The sequence below is a fragment of the Aspergillus udagawae genome (assembly GCF_001078395.1).
Source record: "Aspergillus udagawae IFM 46973 DNA, scaffold_9, whole genome shotgun sequence".
Classification (NCBI taxonomy): Eukaryota; Fungi; Ascomycota; class Eurotiomycetes; order Eurotiales; family Aspergillaceae; genus Aspergillus; species Aspergillus udagawae.
Genome location: NW_025091272.1, coordinates 1920427 through 1942921, shown reverse-complemented (window position 1 = coordinate 1942921; position 22495 = coordinate 1920427). Strand labels below are relative to the sequence as shown.

General features: G+C 49.5%; 7 protein-coding genes across 7 annotated transcripts; 3 read left to right on the top strand and 4 right to left on the bottom strand.

Moving 5' to 3' along the window:
- Nucleotides 1-391: 391 nt before the first annotated feature.
- Aud_010934 (uncharacterized protein) lies at nt 392-727 on the bottom strand (the record flags this gene model as incomplete). The annotated part of the gene is made up of 1 exon (XM_043295765.1): nt 392-727. One exon carries the CDS (start codon nt 725-727, stop codon nt 392-394), a length of 336 nt encoding a protein of 111 aa, XP_043151700.1.
- Nucleotides 728-1778: 1051 nt separating this feature from the next.
- On the top strand, nt 1779-2561 carry Aud_010933 (uncharacterized protein; the record flags this gene model as incomplete). The annotated part of the gene is made up of 1 exon (XM_043295764.1): nt 1779-2561. The coding sequence occupies one exon, from the start codon at nt 1779-1781 to the stop codon at nt 2559-2561; it is 783 nt and encodes a 260-aa protein (XP_043151699.1).
- A 2030-nt stretch (nt 2562-4591) lies between these two features.
- On the bottom strand, nt 4592-6320 carry Aud_010932 (uncharacterized protein; the record flags this gene model as incomplete). The annotated part of the gene is made up of 2 exons (XM_043295763.1): nt 4592-5889; nt 5966-6320. The coding sequence occupies 2 exons, from the start codon at nt 6318-6320 to the stop codon at nt 4592-4594; spliced, it is 1653 nt and encodes a 550-aa protein (XP_043151698.1).
- A 1237-nt stretch (nt 6321-7557) lies between these two features.
- Aud_010931 (uncharacterized protein) lies at nt 7558-10454 on the top strand (the record flags this gene model as incomplete). The annotated part of the gene is made up of 11 exons (XM_043295762.1): nt 7558-7726; nt 7785-7877; nt 7934-8041; nt 8094-8170; nt 8229-8336; nt 8392-8570; nt 8628-8696; nt 8757-8972; nt 9031-9328; nt 9386-9624; nt 9677-10454. The coding sequence occupies 11 exons, from the start codon at nt 7558-7560 to the stop codon at nt 10452-10454; spliced, it is 2334 nt and encodes a 777-aa protein (XP_043151697.1).
- Nucleotides 10455-12350: 1896 nt separating this feature from the next.
- Nucleotides 12351-14083, bottom strand: Aud_010930 (fungal specific transcription factor domain-containing protein; the record flags this gene model as incomplete). The annotated part of the gene is made up of 3 exons (XM_043295761.1): nt 12351-13285; nt 13347-13612; nt 13671-14083. 3 exons carry the CDS (start codon nt 14081-14083, stop codon nt 12351-12353), a joined length of 1614 nt encoding a protein of 537 aa, XP_043151696.1.
- A 1189-nt stretch (nt 14084-15272) lies between these two features.
- Nucleotides 15273-17037, top strand: Aud_010929 (uncharacterized protein; the record flags this gene model as incomplete). Its single annotated transcript, XM_043295760.1, has 3 exons — nt 15273-15533; nt 15611-15955; nt 16012-17037. 3 exons carry the CDS (start codon nt 15273-15275, stop codon nt 17035-17037), a joined length of 1632 nt encoding a protein of 543 aa, XP_043151695.1.
- A 1265-nt stretch (nt 17038-18302) lies between these two features.
- On the bottom strand, nt 18303-20453 carry Aud_010928 (uncharacterized protein; the record flags this gene model as incomplete). The annotated part of the gene is made up of 1 exon (XM_043295759.1): nt 18303-20453. The coding sequence occupies one exon, from the start codon at nt 20451-20453 to the stop codon at nt 18303-18305; it is 2151 nt and encodes a 716-aa protein (XP_043151694.1).
- Between the last annotated feature and the right edge of the window lie 2042 nt (nt 20454-22495).

Here is a 22495-nt window from a genome sequence, read left to right as displayed (position 1 = left end):
GTCGGCACGCTCGGATGATCCATTTCGTCTGCTAATAACTGACAGAACCTGGCATAAAATCGCCACCCCGGGGAAGACCCGTCGGCAGGCCTGCCTCTCACTTCGCTTCTGTCGCTATTAACCGAGGCCGAGAGGTAAATGGCATTCAGCAGAAGTTTATTTAGGTAAGGACCGCCGTTAATCAGGCTATCCATAATAGCGGGTCGATAAGTCAGTTGCCACGTTAAATGGACAGTATTCCAGTACAATTCGAGCAGATGAGTTGCCAAACCCGGGTCCACTTCATCCAGATCAGCGCCGCAGCTGAAAGGTTGGGAGTGCAAAACAAGTGATTCCCGTTGCCGGAGCAAGGCACTGTTAGCAATTAGTCGAGATCGACTGATCTCGACATCTATCCCGTTTGGGGGTCTCCTCTTTCGAGGTGAGGGTGAGGCCGCCCGGGAAACAAGGGCGTCATAGAAAGGACGGAGAAGCCGGGGGTGACTTTGATATGTTCCCGCAGCATCTCCCTGTAATACTGGGGCCTGAGAAGGGCCGTCGTCTGTAGTGGGCAGAGGTGGTAGTCGGTTGTGAAGAGAGTTTTCCCAAGAAGTGACGCCATGCGGACGTGGCTCTGCGTGCGGGAGTAGGGATTCCGGTCGCCCTGAACGGCGATGCGGGCTTCTGGGTAATGGGCTTTGCTGTTGGCGAGTAAAAGAAGGCGACCCTGCCCGGCGATATCGACCATCTAGGGGATACACACAGTTGGACCGCCGGCTGACACACGTTTCACACCGAGGTCGAGAACCGTCGCATTTCACCTTCCTTGCACGGCATGCGTTGCAGGCCTTGCAGCTCGCCTGCTGAAGAGGCATTGTCAATTCGACTACAGCAAAGAGACCCAGATTCTCTTGGAAATTCTTGCATTGCCAGTATAATAGGACTTGATAGTGCCGAGGTACCCCCGATAGTGGTGAATTATTCGGTCTTGCGGACTCGGCACTCCACTCCGTTGCACGTGACACGGCCAAACTCTAGGCCGTCTGTAGGAGTATCAGATCGTCGCGTTCGGAGATCTGTTGCCCCTCGGGGATATGACAATGGATGCAGAAATGGAAGCTCTATGCATTAGCACATGTGAGCCTCTGCACCGGAAAGCTATCACAATCGGCCGTCACTTGTGCTACAGCTTAAGGATCCCAACAACACCACCATGAGAATGGGTGACTTGGCCCTCTCCATTTTCTTTCGACGATCATAATTGCCGTCCGAAGCGGGCCCACTCAAGCACTGAGCTGTTCCTGGTCGGATAAAAAAGCAGTAAGCCATGGAGGTGATCGGCTGCATATAGTCTTACTCGGGCGGAAGTTTGCTATATTCTACCGGACATGTCTTCGGTGATGTATTTCCGCATATCCGGAGATAGAGTGGGTTATGGATCAGCGAAAAATCGGGCTGGATGTCTGGGTGGGACCCACTCAGAGAGGTATTTCTGAAAGTAGATTGCCTTAAACAGCATTCCACCACCAAAAATAATGCGGACATGGCAAGTGCAGTATTAAAGGGATAGATTGGGCTTCCTGCGGCGTAGGATGAATTAAGTGGTGGTGTCTGCCTCTGACATGGGCGACACAATCGTTCCCCTTCAACGGGGCTCCATCCGGAGACCACTTCCATTTGAGCTTCTCGATATCATCGTCGGATATATCGACACTTCCTTGTCGGGATTACTGGTATGCAAACGTTGGCATTTTCTTCTCATGAAACGGCGACTTGAATCCCTCGAACTTTCTGTCAACATGCTTCTCCAATTTTCTAAGCTCTCCAACAATTTCCTGGACATGACGCGCATGTATACAAGACATATACGCCTGAGGCTCCTCGACACCAGCGCACCAACGTCTGAACGGCGGTCGACAGACTCTCTTCCGATCTCGCAAAGACACAACGCGATCTTCAAGAGCGAGCTTAACAAGGCTATAAGGTGGCTTGCTGCCATGCTACCGCTGTACGACAACCTAGAATCCTTCTTCTTGGGAAACTACCTCGAACCAAAATCATGGACTATCATCTCGCCAGAGACTTTCGAGACCATTCTTGCGAGTCTTGCAGTATATCCTCTGGATTATGTTCAGATTGATATGCCGGGAGCGCCGCGGGAAAATAGAGAGTTATTAGGTCACTCCATGATTTCCGACACCCACGGGTGTGATATCATCCGACGCAATTTCCCAAACACACGTGTCTTCCATCTGAGGATGAGAACAGTCTGTCCTACTGTCCTGGATTTCTATCGAAAGCGCCCACGTTTGGAGATTTTCAAAATGGCGCTGCAACTCGAGCCAGTCAAGCCACCTGGAATTGATCTAGATGTTAGTGTCGTCAGCTGCCGGCATGGCGAGCTTCTTGGGAGAGAGTTAGTGGCCGCTTTGGAGCCCGCAGCGATCTCGTTGTTTTCTTCTGGCCAAACTCCGTACATTCGGAGCCTTGAGTTCACTTTACCGGTTTTCAGAAATGGGAAGGAACGGTCACAACCAGAGACGCAGACATGTAGCATTACTACCAATGTAGCCAGCCAATAAACTTTACGCAGCCTAAACTTAGGGCCCAGGACGTCTTTGATGCAGCGACTCGGGCCGTTTTGTAATCTCGAACAATTTATGAGCACCAGAGCGTTAACTCTCAATGGCTAGGACCTGCATTTAGCACAGCTCCCATCATTCACTCTCAGCTCAACGAAATCTCGGGCTCCTCTCTGAACTCTGACGGAATGACCAGTTTCTACAGGGAGGCCGAAACTAACGCTCCCTCGCCGTCAATTCTTCCTACTTCCCTGATACGTCCCCGTGAAGTTCAGCCACCTTCTCATCGAACTAGGAGTTCCGTGGCCACGGCCAGGGCGTCAAACCCGGCCCCATACCCGCGTTTAGTGGAATCTAAATGGTTTAAATCATTCTCCAATCCACATTTTCTTTCAAAGAGAAAAGCTAAGAACTTGGTACAAATACGAATACATAGTGCGATGCTACCAGGGGACCACCCAACCCACGCAGTAGTGGTCCAAGCAGCAACACGCAGCACGCATATAGGAACTGGACCCCGGTTCCCGCTGGCAGAAACCTTGTGGACAATGGACCGCTATTAGTTACAGGCCCTAGAAATGATCAATCCAAAGCCCTAACAACAACGGCAAATACCCAGCCTTTACTAAAGTCGACATTGAACCAGATGTGAGAAAACTATGGATAAAGCTAGACTGGTCGTGGATTGGGTCTGGATGGATCCGCAAAGGGTTCAATCAAACCCATGCAGATTATGGGTTAATCCACTAGCTATCTAACCCACCCTCATATCCATGTGGGTTGGATTGTGGATAATGGATATATCCCTACTGTCTAGTCAGGTGACCTCTAGTATTCAGATTACTACCTATTTTTCTAGTATTCTAGCCACACCACTAAGATATCTATATATTTAATTAAATGATATAATAATTCACTATATAAATATTATATATTACCTGTTACATAAGGTGAATAACCTTATATAGGGGAACAGTGGTTTTCCCTAAGGATAAGATGAAAAGTTGTGCAGAAGTTATATATATCGTACCGCTACTATCCTAACCATCATTATCTAAAATATAAAATCCACCATAATTCTAATTTTTCTTAATAAATTTAATATCTTGTCTTATATATACATAGATATAGTCATTCTCTATCTATAATATAAAAATATATCCCTATATAGGCCTAGATTAGGGCTAGATAAGGTTATCAGTTCTTAGAGGCCCTGGGTCACATTCACATACACATAATGGGTTGTCTATATCTATATAGGTTGGATGTCATCCATCCATATCCATGGAGGTTAGATCAGGGTCAACCCCCATCCAACCCAAAGTGCGGATCGGGTAGGTCGGATATGGACTTGTGGATTGGGTCAGCCAGTCTAATCACAATCATATCATCTGCTGAACGCTCCGCTCAAAGGTAAATGACGTCCTTCAGCAACATTAGTTAAAATATGTGGGCTTGAAGACTGTAAAAACAATTCTACCCCGTGTGTCAATGTCTTGTCCGCTCGAGGTCGATGCCCCCTTCTGCCTTTGAAGTTTAAGGCAGAAATAACTGTGAAAGTAGGACAAAGCCGGCAATGTCTATTCCTTTGCGCCGCTGAGGATATTCGCCTAGTGATAGCCCGACCTGTGCTGTGGCCCTCTTTAAGCATATCAGTCCGACCGGTGGACACGTGCCGGAGGCCAATAGGCGTGTGAAGAACTCCATTTGGGGGCTGATTGAAATTGATACTAGTGGAAGGGTTGAGCTCTTCCGCTCTAGAGAATATTTACCAACCGAACCACTGCTTCAAAGACATCAGTGACAGTACCACCGGAGACACAAAGCTCACCGTAGGTATAGGGTACAGATACTACAGCGATGATTTGACGACGATCAATGGAGGGAAAAAAGAAAAACTACTACATCAGATAGAATATCACAAGGCAAATTGTGTTCGTTAAGTCGCCTTCTCGCACTATGTAACAAAATCGACTAAAAGATGGGCACAATATCATTCAATGGTTGATATATTACTTGTGCCATCCGTCTCACTCCTTCACCTCTTGCGTCGTCTCATTGCGAACAAGACCCTCCTGGGAGGAAGACACGCCAATGGCATACGGATCCACGTGGGTAGAGGCGAACTTACGAGCAGGGGTTTTGGTCGCAAAGAGGATGTCCAGCTCAGCATAGGTACGCCCCTTGGGCTCAGGCAAACGGAAGAATGCCCAAATGAAGACGAGCAGGGCCGTGCCGCCCCAGAAGAATCCAGTCTTACCAGACGCGTTCCAGGCAGTGGGGTTCATGAAATAAGGCTCCAGCACCTGCGAAACAACATTCACTACCTGGTAGGCCGTGCGCGCGAGGCAAACAGTCAAGGGTCGCAGACGCACCGAGGAAGTCTCCGATACAATGGCATATGTGATGGGGCCAATGGTCAGGGCGAAGACGAACAGCCAGAGGAAGCAGAACGAGGCTTGCGCCCACAGGGCGCCGGTGGTATGGGAAGTCGAGTTGATGATGCCAATCATGAACAAGAAAGTGCAAAGAATGCCCTGACCCCAAATATAGAGGGTTCGCCGGCCAAAGTAGGTGATCAGCCACCAGGATAGCCCAGTTCCAACCAAAGCCACTCCGGTACAACCCACACCTAGCTGGAATGCCCGGTTGCTATCCATGCCGGCCTGCTCGAAGAAATACGTGGGGGAGTAGGCGAACGTGCTACCGGACAGAATCTGGCCACAGAAAGCCACACAGCAGATTTCGGTGCGGCGTAAATCGACCCCCTTGAAGCAGTCCCAGTACGTGGTGCCTGCCTCGATTTCGGACTCAATCTTAGCCGTGTGGACCATCATTGCCAACTGGCCATTGATTTGATCCTCGGTCTTGTCTCCTCCCAGGCGACGGATACTGTGCTTGGCTTCCTCGAGACGATCGCTACGGACCAAGTACCAGGGACTCTCCGGGGCCAACCAGCAGATAACCATCAAGGGTACAGGCCAGATCCACTGCAGGGCAAAAGGGATGCGATAGGACCATTGATCTGACCGGTGTAAGAGACCATAAAGCACGCCAGATGCAATCATCTGGCCGATGGCCCAGCACATGTTGACATAGATGGTAAGGTAACCACGCAGGTTGGTCGGGCAGACCTCTGAAGCGTAGGCGGGTCCGACCGTCGCGAACACGCCCCAGGACAGACCACAGAGGACCTGGCCCACGAGTAGCACAGCGGCGGAGTTGGCAAAAAAGACGATGAAGATGAACGCGGTCAAGAATAGCAGTGCAATCATCATGACCTTGCGATACCCAAACTTGCTGGCAAAGTAGCCATTCAGGAGGCCACCTGGGAAAAAAAGACTCAGGTCAGCACACAAGGGGACCATTACAACCGCAGCTACTGTAAAGCTCCCGCAACTCACCAAAGATACAGCCAACTGTGCTGGCCATGTTCAGCCCGGTCTGCCAAGGGGCCGACACCTGCCAGCCAACCTTTTCGCCATAGTATTGGCCGTACTTTTTCTGGAATGTGGGATAGGCAAAGAAGTTACCCATCAGGATGGTATCGTATCCCTCCATGATAATCGACAAGGAAACCAAGACGGACCACATGACAGCCTTGCGATTGGCTCGCAGGGCCTGCCAGAGGCTTTGCGCATGTTCTTCATCGGTGGCCTGCTTCGCCTCCATGATAGCACCAACACCCAGCGTATCCTCCACATGATGGGCAGCCGACTTCTCTAAGGCGACCTTGGCTTGGTTCACGTCCGTCACCATATTGAGGGCTGGTGATTAAGTCAATGAAAAGCTTCAAAGCACCAGGGAAAGAATCCCGTAGTTCTAGGATTTCGTGAGGTTGGGGTTTCAAAGTGGTCTCGATATCTCCCTGCCAGAAATGGCTCGATCGCCAGGGAACCCCACCCCCGTCTTATACAACTGAAACTCCGGCGGACCGGTGGGTCTCTCCTCATCCAGGCGGGGTTGCATGTGCCAGACAGGAGGATCTTGGTAGTTGGCGAGAGCCAGGGAACTGGCTTCGGGTTGCATTTAGGCTAATAGACAGGGCAGGAGCCAGAGGCCAGGAGCCAGTCATAAGACATCGCACAGATAATTCAGGTGCGCCTGGGAGCCAGGGACCAAGATTTACGAAAGGTGGACCCCAATTCGTACTTTCGACACCCATCGATAGGATGGAGTGATAAAAGCTAGGATGGTAGAGGGGTAGGGATATGGAAGCTACATCAAGTTACCCCACAGTAGCGTGCGGAAAACTATAAGGTTCAAGTTTTCAACCAGTTAGGCTTGCTGAAACCCCGGCTTACCGATGGAGACCAACGAGGCGGATTGGACAGTGTGGACTAGTTCCTAGTGTAGTTTCACTAGCTCCTTAGTACCTTGCTCGTATTTGTGCATAGCTTGGAATGTTATCCCCCGCAAATCTTCCGTGGATGCGCTGTGGATCCTACAACACCCTTACCTGCAAGCTGAAAGTTTACGGACTAGATATGATATCCGCATCTGCAATTTGCGGAGCGGATGATACGAGATCCACCGATCCTGCGGCGGCATACGTAGCTAAGCAACCTCTTTTGCAGTCTCGCAAACATACTCAGGGCAGCTGCAATGATTCGAACCTTTCTCCTGTTTCGTTTGGCCAAGGGCATTTTTCAGGCTAATCCCTGGAGCCGTTGACACTCCCTTGACCCCGTATTCATCCCTCGTGGCCTACCCAATTCACCCTACTTTACTATCATTGCCGATGGCTGAGTCAAAATTCCTGCTCCCCACATAGTCAGCGTAATCTGATTCGCGTTATTTTTGCCTAATGCTAGTATTTCAGGTTCTATATCGTTTTACTTCAGAAAAGCTCCATTGCTCCGCAGTGGTTTCCGGTGTCCCGTCAATGAGGCATAAAGTAAAGCCCAAAGCTCCCAGTTCATTCGATCTCTGTTAACTCTTCTCCCAAAAACCACTTGGTAATTTGACACAGCTTCTACTCGCCAACGCTCACACCATGCTCTCTGGTTTCGTTTCAAAGGGGCTACTGCTCCTCTATGCAAGCCTAGTCGCTGCGCAAGGTGCGTCGCCCCTCTACAAAGATCCGAATGCGAGTATCGACGATCGTGTTTCCGATCTCTTGGGGCGAATGACAATTGAGGAGAAATCGGCCCAGCTATTGCAAGGTACGTTGAAAGAATTGCCCGCCGATAGCTCCGTCGATGATGGTTAACAGATTTGCAGGCGGTATGTCCGATTGGATGGATACAAATACGGGACAGTTTAACTACACCGGCCTGCAAGAAAGCATCAAGACAAAGGGGGGCATGTTCTATGGTACATCCTCAACGGCCGTCGTCGTGGCTACAATATCATTAACCTCCCTTTGCTAGTTGGATATCCCGTTCCATGGGACTGGCTCGCAACCAATATCAAGAGGGCGCAAGACTACATCAAGGAAAATACCACCCTCGGTATTCCTGCTCTTGTTCAAACGGAGGGTATGTGCGCCTCGCCTTGTATTCTCTGGTCTAGTCTAACGAAAAAATTTAGGTATTCATGGTTTTTTGATCGGGAATGCGACCATCTTCAACTCCCCTATTGCATATGGATGCTCCTTCAACCGAGACGTATGATTTTGCGGCTACTTCGTGAATTTTTGGAATGCGAAATTGATAATTGATCTAGTTGGTCCACAAGATGGGGAAAATCATTGCCCAAGAGGCTCGTGCTCTGGGTGTCACCCAGGTGTTCGCTCCAGTTGTCGACCTCGCCCGCGAGCTACGATATGGCCGGGTAAGAGCCTAGTCACATTGCTCCTGTTTCTCGGAATTAGACTGAATGGATACAGGTTGAGGAAACATTTTCGGAAGACCCTTACCTTGCCGGCGAGATTGGATTCCAATACACTGTTGGGATCCAAAGCCTCAATGTCTCAGCAATGGTCAAGCACTTTGCAGGATTCAGCCAACCAGAGCAGGGCCTCAATACTGGTCCTGTGCAAGGTGGCGAGCGCTACTTGCGTACTACGTGCGTGAACCCTTCTACCGCTTGCACGACGAGGACTCTTATTTACCTGTGATCTAGTTGGCTGCCGTCTTACAAGCGGGCGATTGTAGATGCCGGTGCTTGGAGTATTATGAGCGCATACCACTCGTGAGATTGTCGCTATCTACCCTATGTCACCTGGGCTCCATGGCTGATTCAATTTGCTAGCTACGATGGCATCCCGGCAGTGGCAGATCACCATCTGCTTACAGAGATCCTTCGCGAAGAATGGGGCTATAAGTACTTTGTGATCAGTGATGCTGGAGCAACAGATCGCCTGTGCACTGCCTTCCATCTCTGCCAAAGCTCTCCAATTGACATGGAAGCAGTGACGCTCAAGGCCCTTCCTGCTGGCAATGATGTTGAGATGGGAGGTGGATCATAGTAAGATGCAATCGTTGGAACGGGTAAATGGAGCAATGGAGCACTGACATACTGGCAGTAACTTCCAAAAAATTCCAGAGCTGGTTAAGTCGGGCAAACTCGACATGCAGGTTGTTGACACTGCAGTCTCTAGAGTGCTCCGGGCTAAATTTGCTATGGGTCTGTTTGAGAACCCATACCCAGGTGCTCCACCACAGGAGTGGAAGCATCTTATCCACACCCCAGAAGCAGTTAAGCTTGCCAGACAACTAGACAAGGAGTCTATTGTTCTTCTGGAAAACCATAATAATATCCTGCCTCTAAAGAAGAAAGGCGATATTGCTGTCATTGGTCCAATGGCACATGGGTTCATGAATGTATTATACCCCGAATCGCAGTTTGTCACAACTTCCCAAAACTAACAAAAAACTCAGTATGGGGACTATGTCCCATACCGAAGCCAATACCGCGGCGTCACACCGTTAGACGGAATTAAATCTGCTGTCGGCACAAGAGCCCGCGTCCACTACGCCAAGGGTTGTGAAAGATGGAGCAATGATCAATCTGGCTTTGCGGAAGCTATTGACGCGGCTAAGAAATCCGATGTTGCCATAGTTGTTGTGGGAACCTGGTCCCGCGACCAGAACGAACTCTGGCAAGGCTTGAACGCAACGTGAGTCTTTCATCCTGCCAACATTATGGTAAAGAATTGACGAAGAACATAGGACGGGCGAGCACGTGGACGTCAATGACCTTTCCCTGGTCGGAGCGCAAAGTGAGCTTGTCCGAGCCATTGTCTCCACAGGTGTCCCTACTATTGTGGTCCTCTCTAGTGGCAAACCTATCAGTGAGCCTTGGCTCTCTAATAGTACTGCAGCACTTGTGCAACAATTCTACCCTTCTGAAGAAGGAGGTAACGCCCTCGCAGATGTCCTTTTTGGAGACTATAATCCCTCAGGCCGACTATCTGTTTCCTTCCCCCACTATGTCGGCGACCTCCCCATCTACTATGACTATCTGAACTCTGGCCGAGCTATCGGTGACTCGGGATCTGTGGCGGCTAATGGCGCCCTTAACTTTGGCCACCAGTATGTCCTGGGTACTCCGCTACCGTGGTATCCCTTTGGGTATGGACTGTCGTACTCCAAATTTGAGTATGGAAAAGTCACATTGGACAAGACAACTGTATCAGTGGCGGATACAGTGACAGTAAGTGTGGACGTGACGAATACACATGCGCGGTTAGATGGGACAGAAGTCGTGCAGGTGTATGTGGTGGATGATATATCATCCGTGGCAGTGCCGAATCGGTTGCTGAAGGGGTTTGAAAAAGTCGTTATCCGTGCTGGCGAGACGAAAACTGTGAAGATCCAACTGAAAGTTGGCGACCTGGGGTTGTGGGACAGCCGGATGAAGTACGTGGTTGAACCGGGATCGTTCCAGGTCCTCGTGGGGCGCAGCTCTACGGACATCCGAGGGAATGCCACCTTCCGAGTTCAGTAGTAGTCAGTGTGGTTTATTGTGTATGATACAATCCTGCTCTGATTTCCAAGTCTCCCTAGCTGCAGGATGTGAGTTGGATGCGTGGGAGGACTAGCTAGACAAATTGGTGGTATTGTAGATAGATAAAGTGGTTGATTGGCTGAGGAAACAAAGAACCGGAAGGCTGTTAAATCAGGTGACAAATTATCCGACAATTCCTGCTGCCTCCACAACGATTTCGCTTAAGCTACAGAGGATTATTGAGATCGACCAGCACTCAATTTATTAATTTTCGGACCTAAATTAGTCCCGGGAAACTGCTCTTCCAAAAAGGAGCGGGGAAAGGGACGAAAAGAATACGTCGTGGTACAGCCAATCTAGTTGACTCAGGCAAGATTCTTTAGCACGGCCTAGTGGCATCCACACTAGCACTGAGGTCCTGCCAAAAGATTCAGGTGTACAGCCCTTGAATCGGATTTGCAAAAGTGATAATTATGCAGGCGGGTGTTGCTACTATATGGAAAGCTCACCACTCTTGCGTATCTCGGTAGTTGATACTGTAAGGGTCGAGACATGAGCGGTAACTGACCGCCAGGACACCCGTACTGAATGACCTACGTTCTTCTGTATTTGGCATAGTAAATTAGGTATCATTCGCATCACGGTTGACGTACCGTGTATGAGAGTAATCTATGGGGTATCTCAACCTACCGTATGATATTGATTCTTTCTTCAATCAACTATACTTGGTTGATGAAAATAGTGGTTCCGCTTAACCTCTTTCCTTTCCCTTTTCGTGGGGAAGATTATTAGCCTATACTATCCTGACTTGCTCTCAGAACTGAAAGAGCGGCTTTGGGCTGCTTACGTAGATTGCGGGCGGAGTTGGATGCCATGGATTGGATTGTTGTCTAATAGCGCGATGCAGGGAGGCGGAGAACCGGCGGGTTTGGCACTCGCTCATTGGTGATGATCGGACCATGAATGTTTTAGCATTTTAACATTTTCCCTCATTTCTGAAAAGCCACAACTATCCGAATTTAACTTAGCTAAATTGAGCGGATTTGGGCGTTCGTAGCCTGGACTGTAACCTGATGCGCAGTGCGGAGTGGTGGGCAATTGGCGGGTTTGGCATTTCCTCATTGGAGTTGGTCGGTTGAAAAGTGCTTCAGCATTGTACTCTCTTCTTGTGTACTTCTGAGGAACATTCGAAAATGGCTTAGCTGGATTCCCTCGATCTCTCTGTCCATGAGAATCAACAGCCCGCCATTTTTGAGGTCTGCTTGACGAGGACGGTTGCTGAAAGTAGGTACTTTCAAATGAGGGCGGGGTTTCCCAATTTTCCCGGCTTGGCCCGTCCTTGGTTTCGGTCCGCAGAGGGGTCTGATTCACTCCAGGATACGAGGCCCGCCTGACTACTATGAAGCAAGATGCATTTACCACTGTCGAAGTGTGAAACAGTAGCTCATTATCCGTAGGAAAATACGATATATAGTTATGGAGGCGTAGGTCGACTACAAATTGCCGCTGTACAACCGCTGAAGGGGGCCATCGAAGCTAATCGGCGCTGGTACGTGAGGGACTTGACTCTTCAATAAAACAGGACGAACTAGCAAAACAAGCTCCGGGATAGATTGATTCAGACTTAGTATGCAAAAGGAGGCCTATACGACTTATGAACCGGAGGTTGAAAGCTTATGCCAGCTATATAGCAGAATATTGCTTAAGTCTGATTTACGTTAGTAATTTTTTGAGCACTTACAATGCTTGTATACTCGTCAAGGTAGAAGGTGGATGTCCGGGTTTGCACAGCTGCTTTGTATAGTCGCATTCTCTTTGCAAATTTGTATTTTGATTACCAGCTCGAAATACGTTGAGGGTGACAGCAATGTGAACCGCAGCCCAAAATCAGACTAATCAACGGAGAAAATCTCGAAGATCCGACGGGATTGCACCGATGTTCCTCAATCTCAAAGAGCTGGGGTCGGCGGCCTCCGAGAATTTGTCATCAACTGGCTGGGCGAACTCGGACAGAAATCGTAGCATCCATTGATCCAACCGGAACGAGGTGTTCATGGAGACCCGGCAGGCCTGGTGAAACGCTCGAAGCCTAATGAGAGACATATCTAACGTGGGCCAGAAGGTTCGAAGATGCTGTAGGATCTCGAAATTGCGTTCCAGCCGTGCCCGTGCAATCTTGATCTCGTCGTCATCGACGCCGAAGAGCAGAATATACAGTTGGACAGTAGACGAGACCACCAGAATGTGGCCAACCATGCTGTAAAGCACCTCACAGTCCGGGTTGGCATTGGCAGCGTAGAGGAGCTCACAGAGATGGGCAGCATAGGACTTGCACTTGTTTGCATAAAAATGAGTACTCGGCACTGATGTATGGCAGTCCTGTTGGAGAAACCGATAGAAGAGAAGCTGTCCGTAATGGTAGTATCCGATATGCAGAGCGACAAACGTTCGGCCGAGCCCTTCGGAAGCGTACCGGACCATATTCGCCGGTGTATCCCGCATATAGTCGGGCAGAGCAGCTTGCCATTCATCCAGATGATAAGATGCGTTCCTAACATCAGTTTCTAGCGCGGCACCATCTGCTTGTCCAATCACTGCCATGCTATTGATTGCGTAGATCTCGGCCAAGATTTTGTTCAATTTAATCATTTGCGCAATCAAAGATGCCTCTGGACGAGGCGAGATCTTGGCCGGATTTGTGTCTTCCTGTTTCAATCGAAGGAATACTCTTTCGTCCATCGGTAAAGGGACATCATCTCGATGTGCCATAAGTCGAGGAAGACCCACGCCGGTCGATGACCAGACATCAGTTAGGCACAGCGTCCACCAAACTGTGATCACGCTTTAGTCACTTATATCGTCGCTTTGGGAGAGGCAGAAATGGGAACGGACCACGTAGGTTGATTTCCTTCTCAAGAGGAGTCACTGTGACCCGATTGGGTAGGTCGAGGAGCTGCGCGATCCGACAGGCGGCCGCATAGTAGACTGACTCTACCCCCGGCTTCCCTTCGGCCACAGCCGCTGCGCCGAGCAAAACGCATGCTTGCACTGTGATCAAGGAGACATCGTCGAGGTCTAAAAATTGTCTGCACTTAGTGCTATATTGCCGGCCCCTTTCACGAGCGTCGGAGTCTTGAAAGAAAGGGTTTTTTGAAAACCTGAATCGGGTTAGAGAGAGCGCGTTCACAACCTTTCCATACGAAGTCAATGTCAAACCTTGCGGATAGGGTCATCATTCCGTAGAGAAGGACAACTGGCGCTCGGTTGTCCAGCACATCCTGGATCATGCTCGGTTGGTGGAACAAAGAATGGAACTTGTCGTGAATAACGTCGAAGTACAGCCGAGTAAGCTCAATACAGATGGGCTTTGGCGGAAGCCCACTTGTAGTCTCTTGGCCAGTCGCGACAGGGCCGTTTAGCGCTGGGGAATGAGCTCGCAAACTCCGTTTGGGCTCGGATGCTGCGAGCAAGGGCAAGTTCTTGCGAGAGCACTCGAGTCCCCTGACTGTGCAGGATGTACAGCCCTCGCCGTTTACCGCGATATTGCATTTTCGCTTCCGCAGACTAGAACCTGTCAGCTCAGGATCAGGACGCTGGCGAGAGGGGAAAGGGACTCCACCGGCAGGCATGGCACGCTTTCGCGGGTCTCATATTGGTTCAGTCAATAATATTCCCTATTCACACAGCTCGTTAGATCGGGCCCAATGCCAACATTTGCTCCTTGATACGGTATAACAACGGCTGGGACAACTGACACGTGACACGTGAAATGCTATGTTTTGATAACCAACTTAAGACATCACGGTAGTGGTCATGTCGAGACATGCAATAACTTACGGCATGAACAGGTCTTATACCCAGCGATCCACTTTTCCTTCTGTTACGTATAGAAATTTGGTATCTTTGGCATTTTGGCGTCGTAACACTAGGTACCAGAGCCATCTATATATAGGGTATTTCAATCTGTCCTAGTACATTCTCAGTTGATCAGCAAGATTGGATCCACTGGACCTTATATTTGGCCTCATTTGTCTGATTAGATTACTAGCCCATACCGACCAGACAAGTGATCTTGCTTTTCGCACGAGTTGTTTTCAAGATTGGACGCTAGCCTCCGTCTAGCGCCAGTATAGTGTAATAATATATTTCCATAAAGCCACCCCACTAAGTACACGAGGATCTAAAGACCCCGCGGGGTAGAGTGCGGAAAAGAATAAGGTTTCAACCAACCAGGCTCGCTGCACCCCGGGGCTCACGGAGAGCATTGGGGCCGATTGGACAATGGCAGACGTAATATACTCCCCTCTGCAACCTCAAACCGCCACTTCCCAGTATCAGTATCGCTCCTGCGAGGGAATTTTACTCTTCGCTCTGGGCTATTCTACTATATCAATGGCCTCTCGTATTTTGCTATGTTCGGGCGAATGGATCACCGCATGAATTCAACTATTCCATCCACAGTTGGCGGCCGTTTGCAGTAGATTTCCGGTGTGTCTCTTAACAGCAGCATCCTTTTTATCCGAAAGGTGCGAATGGACAACATGTTCGCTCCTCCCGTTGTGTATAAGATTACAACCGATTCAACGAGATTAGTGTGGCGCTGGATGAACCTCGTTAATACGTCAGCAGCAAAGTAATGTACCGCAGATTTAGGCTATAGCTTTGCGGTGCTCTGGACGTTTTTTCATGTACCTGTAACTATATATTTGCCGAGAAGCTTGACGATGACTTGAAATAAATTTAAGACGCTGGGATTGCAACGATCGACTGCACAATATTCATTTGGCGACCTTGGGGTTCGCTGGTCTAAACCACAATATGGCACTAGTTAAGCTCCTCGCAAGGGGCATCTATCTCGCTGCCATAGCGAATGCCTTGGCCGTGGGACACTCCAGCAGAGATAGTGAGCCAGGTTCTTTAATCATTGACCTTGGATACTCGAAGTACCGTGGTGTCAGACTTCCAGGAGGTGTGGATCAGTTTCTGGGGATGCGATATGCACAGCCCCCTGTTGGTGAACTCAGATTTAAAGCACCACGGGAGCCAGAGTACAAGTACGAAGAACAAGACGCATCACAGGTTCGACATGCCCCAAAGAATGCTGTCGCTACAAATATCGAACTTGGACTTAGCTAAGCCGACCTCCTTCATTATAGTTCGGCGCTCTCTGCCCGGGTACCGGACAGCAGCCTGGTAATGGTCTAGATGAGGACTGCCTTTTCGTCAACGTGTTCAAACCATCGGACGCCACTCCAGAGTCTAAGCTTCCGGTACTGATATATATTCAAGGTGGCGGGTACGCAGCAATGGGGAATCCAAACTACAACGGCACAGAAATCATTCGGTCTTCTGGTGGCAACATGATAGTAGTCATGTTCAACTACCGCGTTGGCGTCCTTGGGTTCCTCGCCAGTAACAGTTTCGGGCATGATGCAGACTTGAACGTCGGCCTTCTCGACCAACGCCAGCTATTTCGCTGGGTTCAGACGCATATCAGCAAGGTGCGTTGGCGGGGCTCCGCTAGAACTACAGACACTAACCATGATTTCTACTTCAGTTCGGTGGCGATCCAAGTCATGTTGTCATACAAGGCACGTCAGCTGGAGGTGGCTCTGTATCTCATCACCTCACGGCCTACAGAGGCCACGATAAAGAGCACTTTTTCGTCGGAGCAATCCTTGAGAGCCCGTTTTGGCCAACACTTCGAACTGTCCCGGAGATGGAATTTCAGTATCAACGGTTGATGGGATCAACTGGCTGCTCGTCCGTGGCCTGTCTACGAAAGTTAAACATTTCCGCTCTCCAGGCAGCGAGCGGCGGCTCCGCCTTTCCTGATACCACACCTGGCGATCCCCTACCGCTTTTCTACTGGCTACCCGTCATCGACGGCAAATTGATCCCCGACCAACTCCATACCCTCTTCGCGACTGGCCAGTTCGCCCATGTGCCCATGCTCGTGGGCCACGTTACCAATGAGGGCTCATGGTTTGCCAACAACGCGTCTAGCGCCGCGGAGGTCTCTTCTTTCCTTCGTGCCAACTACCCACACCTCAAGGAGACTCAGCTAGAAGAGATCAATCACGAATACGCAAATATGGCTCCGCTCCCTGGCCACGCAGCATTCTTCCCCAGTGCTTCGGCCGCGTATGGTGATGCTACATTTGCCTGCCCTGCCGACGATATGGCCAGTGCCGTAGTCCGCTTTGTTAGCGCTGCTAAGGTGTGGAGTTACCGGTACAACGTGCTCGATCCTGGGACCGTAGCTGGTGGATACGGGGTTCCCCATACCTTTGAGACAAGCGCAGTCTTTGGTCCAGGAAATGCAGGCTGGGCTGCAAGCTCTTACTACACTACTAATGCTCCTATTGTGCCCGTTGTTATGGGGTACTGGATGAGTTTTGTGCGAAACTTGAATCCCAACACTTATAAACACTCAGGGTCACCAGAATGGGAGACATGGGGGCATTTGTCTGGCTCGCAACTCCGGCTGCAGACCAATAACACAGCAATGGAAGTGGTTCCCGATAGGCAGGTCAGGAATTGCACAATGTGGAGGCATCTTGCACGCACGATGGAGTTGTGAGCAATTGTGGTTGTGATGAGGAGGCGGAGAAGTATAGGCCCACAGTTATGGAATACCTATAATATATTATAGGCGGTGGTAATATTAGGGTTCTCTAAGAAGATTGGCTCAGTAAGTGGGTTTTGGGGTCTTGCTGTGCAAGCTTATCGAACGATGCACGAAACTTAAACCCTGCAAGTGTTACGATCGGGAGCGAAGATGGTAAATCCTGCTGTATTATTTCACAATGGTAAGCTAGGGAAGGAGAGAAGGAAAGAAACTGTCCAGAGGGAGGAAATTGGCGGTATACCCCGTGCAAGGCAAACCTTCCAAACCTTCCCAAAGCAGAGATCGTTGTCCGACGACGTTTTTGCTTCGTCCGTCATCCCAAGACCTACCCCCGCCGTAACTGTCAGATTATACCTGTTCACTGTGCCTGGAGCTCATGTGTTTCCCTGAAATCTTGGTGCTTAATGCAGCTGCATCATACCGTGGAAACACAAGGTCTAGGGGGTTTTCAACATGACGATAAATAAAAAGACCCAGAGCATTCTGGTTTACTGACGAAATGGCGGTACCTTTATATAATTCATTGCAAAATGCCCCAGAAGTAACACTCCCAAAGGAGGAGCGTGGTCTCATAAATTGTACAAGTTTCCGCCACAGAAGTTCTATAATCTGACAGAAGGTAGAAAAGAAGGAGATATTGAACAAAAATAGAGAGATCCTGGCGGACACATATGGCGTATCCTGCTTCCGAGCATCCGCCTATCCTATGGTTGAGATATATATCCATGGCCAGCTGGTGAGTGCCTCCATTTGATTGCATATAGATTATACACACTCTCTCGGAGCGTTGTTGTAAGCTCTTTGAGCGACACATTCTAATTAGTCGCAATATCTGCACCAGAGACAGCTGGTTTATAGAGATAGGATGTGTGTAGACCAGAAGTAGGGTATCTATATACAGACAAAAGGCGGGAGGGCGAAAAGCCAGCTGCAGAGGCCACCAACTGACCCTCGTGGGGCAACTCTAAAAAAATAACTTGATTCAGGAAGGGCAGTAGATCGTTGATAGATGCGGTCTTAATTGACCGAGATGAAAGGCGTTGTTTTGTTAGACCTACTAACCCCCCCCCTCCCTTCCTGTTACTGGCCCCGAATATATCTTTGGATTTTGTTTCTCTCAAGTATTCAGAAAGAGAATCGAAGCTGATACCCTGTAAAGTCATGCCAAAATGCCGGAAGTTGACTAATGAGACCTATGAAACCGTCCTATATATCCCTCAGGTAACACGTTCTGTCTTCGGCGAGAGTCGGAAGAGGCGAGCGCATGCAGCCAAGGGCAAACGAACCGATAAAGTGCCTTTGTCTGAATCCCAGTGTGTACTTGCCTCAAAACTTTCCGGATACAAAAGCTTGGCTTCAACGTCGCGACCTTTCAGTGTGGGCATGGGTAGGGAGACAGTATTTGAGCCAGATCGGCGCCACACGGCAAGATAGCGGACTCCACTAGTTGCTGTAATACCCAGTGCCACCCAATTGTCGTGCCATCTAGGAAGACCTAACGGCCAGAACGGAAGACCGGTAGCCAGATCAGAACGAAGCTCCTTATAGACTAGCATACCGCTCGCGACGAGATCCAATTGCTGCGAACTCAGCAGGTCAATCCTGCCACTCAGGTGGACACGGCCGAGGAGACTATTAATAACTGTCATCGCGTTCTTCTCATTATCCCAATCGGGCTGCGGATACGCCCAGCTGGCGCTCTGTTCCGGCGCGACTGCTGTTGGTGCGGAAGCTGCAATGGCAGCATATCGCACTGGATCTTGCTGGTCACTGGTCGACTGCAGTGAGTGGACGGCTAGGAGGGCGTAGTCCATGCGTTGACCTCCGCTAGAACAGCTCTCAATGACCAGGTCCGGGAAGCGGTCGTACAGTTTGCCAACCCATTCGAGGTAGGCCCGGTTATGCCCGAGCTGTCCATCCGCGGGGCTGAAAGCGTTTACATCTGTGCCCTGGACTACTTCGATGTTGTAATCAAATTTGAAATATCCGACGCCGTATTTAAGGACAAGGTTGTCGATAACTTTGTCCATGCGTTGAATGACCTCAGGGTGTCGATAATCCAGTTGATACCTGCCCTTCTCCACGATCCGTCGGCCATTCTCTTGGAAGAAAGCGTCCGCCGGCAACATGTCCGCGACCACGCTGCGAACGCCCACCACCTCCGGCTCGATCCACAGTCCGGGTGTGAGCCCTTTGCTCCGAATATGATCAAGTAGGGATTTCAGACCCTTCGGAAATCGTTTAGTCGATGGTTCCCAGACGCCAACATCGTCCCACCAGCCGCTGTCGTCCGCATACCACCCGCAGTCAATGACAAAGAACTGTGCACCCAGCTTCACAGCAGGATCGACGAGGGCCATGACTTTCTCTTCGGTGGGATCGCCCATGAGACAATTCATGTAATCGTTGAAAATCAGGCCGAGCTCTTCGTTGTCTTTGTGGGGCCTCCGGATGCGTCGGCGGTACTCAGTCAAGGCGGCGAAGGCATTGTCTGGATGGGCCAAGACGTGGCATAGCGCTACCGGTACGCTGGTGAACGACTGACCAGGAGGCAGGCGATGTTTCCAGCCATGATCCTTGTTTGTCGGGCCGCCTAATGCCAGATAAACGTTCTCCTGGAAATCTCCAAGTTCCCAGCGCCATGACCCGCTACTCTCAATCTGCCAAAGCCAGGTCTCGCTTGAATCATTCTTCTTCAGCAATCCAACTGGCAGATGGGTTCCTGTTGAGAAGGTTCCACGATTTGAAACGGCGTGGTGTGCCATTGACGCATCGTGATGGTCGGGCAGCTCGGAAAGTCCGATATCGTCCAACCCGACACTGGGAAGAGACTCATCCCGCCATTGCGCTTCTCTGAACCAAGAGTTGGTCGGAGTGGACAAGGTGTAGTCCAGCCAACAGCTAATCGGCTTTTCACATAAAGCACCGACAATAAGCGACGACAGTTGATCTACCACAATATCTTCCTGGGACTCGTTGCAAATGGTCGCTGTCGAACGGATCACAGGGATGCCCAAATACGCCGACAGGCGAGCGGTAACGGAAATCTGTGATACCTCGTCGTACGCAATGACATCGAGAGACTTTGACTGGCCGTGGCTGTGCTCGTGGTGGCTTTGGTACTTCAGCCTGCTCGAGACATAACTGCCAATGAGTGTCTTGGACGACTTGTGCGACGGATTCCCCTCGCCATTCAGCCTGACTCCGAACAGAGGAACAGTCCCTTGCTTGGAGGACAAGGGACTTTGCTTCGCTGTCCATGTATCATGAGGCAGAATACTCACAACACGAACAACTTCGTCGCTTCCAACGACTAGCTGGACAGTGAGAGTGCCAGTTTGCCAGACAATGCTTTTCGGTTCAGACATTTTCGCGGAAGCACTGAGGGATTGGCGGACCAAACGTACCGCACCTGCTTTGCTATATAGCCCCCTCCGATCATGTGACGCCAGGTATCCAACGGCATTTTCAAGACCCTGAGGTCGTTATAAAAGCAGGTGCGCATTCAAGGAGCGGCTTTGGACTGCTAAATGCAAATCGCCGGCGGAGTTGGGCTTCACAGATTGGATTGTAAACTGATGTGTGGTGCGGGGTGGTGGGGAATTGGCGGGTTTGGCATTCTTCCATCAGAGCTGGTCGGATAAAAAGTCCCACTTCATCTCTGGCTCTACTCATACAGTTGCTCCCTAACACACATAATCCTTCAAGCATTCGCAAGCTAGTTTGGCATTTATTCAAAAGATGCAATCATGATTAGTCTACTATTTCTATTACAAGAAAAGATTTCATTATCAGCAAAACTGCACCTTATCACTCTAAACCACAATATTTACCATATCTACTCCCCGCCGCCAGATTACACGACAGAAGAAGGCTTAATCAAATATCTAGAAGATAAGCATAATAGATATATACTTCTTATGATCTACAGTTCGACACCTCTAGCAACCTTGTTAAACACAATGTAGCAGAGTATAATATGTGTACGACTTGTCGGCGGTACTTCAATACACCTGCAAATCTGACCAACGTTTTTAAACATATCTCCTGAGGATGCAGACCTTCTGACGACCCTCCATCTAGCACCTAATCACACATGCCAAGAAAAATATTGTTTATCCAGGTTGCACATACCAGTTTACCCCAAATTCTGCGATGATGTTACATCTAAGACTGGAACATGTGCGTCCAGCATTAATATCAATAAGATAAACTAGCTAGCTTTTGAGTACTATTACGCGCAGAATTATGAGTCTGACAATCCAAACTTCAATTTCAAGTGTCTGACTTATTAAACATCATTCTTATATATAAGTGGTCTTCTCCGCCATATAGAAAGTAGTTACTATAGTGGAAATCTAAGTAGGGGAAGTAATCTTAATATATTCCTTTATTTAATCTTATATAGCTTAAGAGATATTTTAGATAAAGTTATATGCTAGAACTTCTTACTTCTTCTATTTGGAATATTATATCCACTAGAATTTATAATAGGGAACCTTCTCCCAAGGAGATTAGTCGAGGTCATTTCCAGTAAGCTGGATGGGTGCCTCGCGGAGCCGCCCTTGACGTTGTTTGATGGATTGATGCCCCTGAACGTGCTGTTTATCCAGGCAATAGAATTGGTGATATAGGAACACTCTTTACATCTGAGCCCTGTCTGAAGTTGAAGGACAGACAGCGGAGATGAATCAGGTGAAGGGAAAGTCACCACTTCCTGAGATGGTCAACTAAAGACAAGCCCTTCGGCTGCTTCTCGACTGCAGAGATTGCAGCTCTGCTTTGAACACCATGGAAGTGGCCAGCATGGCGCTTCAAATGGATACGAAGATGAGATGGTGGGATTGCATAAGCACACTGCTTGCAGACGAGGATTCGGTATTCGCTAATATACAGAAATTGGTCCATTTGAAACTAATGCAACGCCACCGTAAATGAATATCAGACAACCCTTGCGAAACTAGGTGATGTAGTTTAACAAGACGATAGAGTGAAGGCATCAGCTAGAGGAGATTATAATGGAATATATAAGACAATACGATACAAACCCCGAGATGCAAGCACAGAGTGAAAGAAAGCATTCAGTACCCTCGGATTACCCCTCCCAGTTTACAACTGAACTTCCATATGTCTTAACGTAGGTTACCGTACATGCAAACTATTCCCCAAGCCGGGCAGCATATCCAAAGTGGGCCAGTGAGGTTTCCGGATTCCACTTCTCACCGACGCAAGCATGCTGACACTCTGTTCGAAGGACTCGAATAGCCCATCGTTGGTCTGCGACGTCCGGTCATGCGACGACGAACCGGTTAACCCAAACACAAATCTGAACTTGCGGTTCAATGGTCCGGCCATTGACTCCCATACACCGGACTCCCCCCCCCCCCCCCCCCCCCCCCCCCCCCCCCCC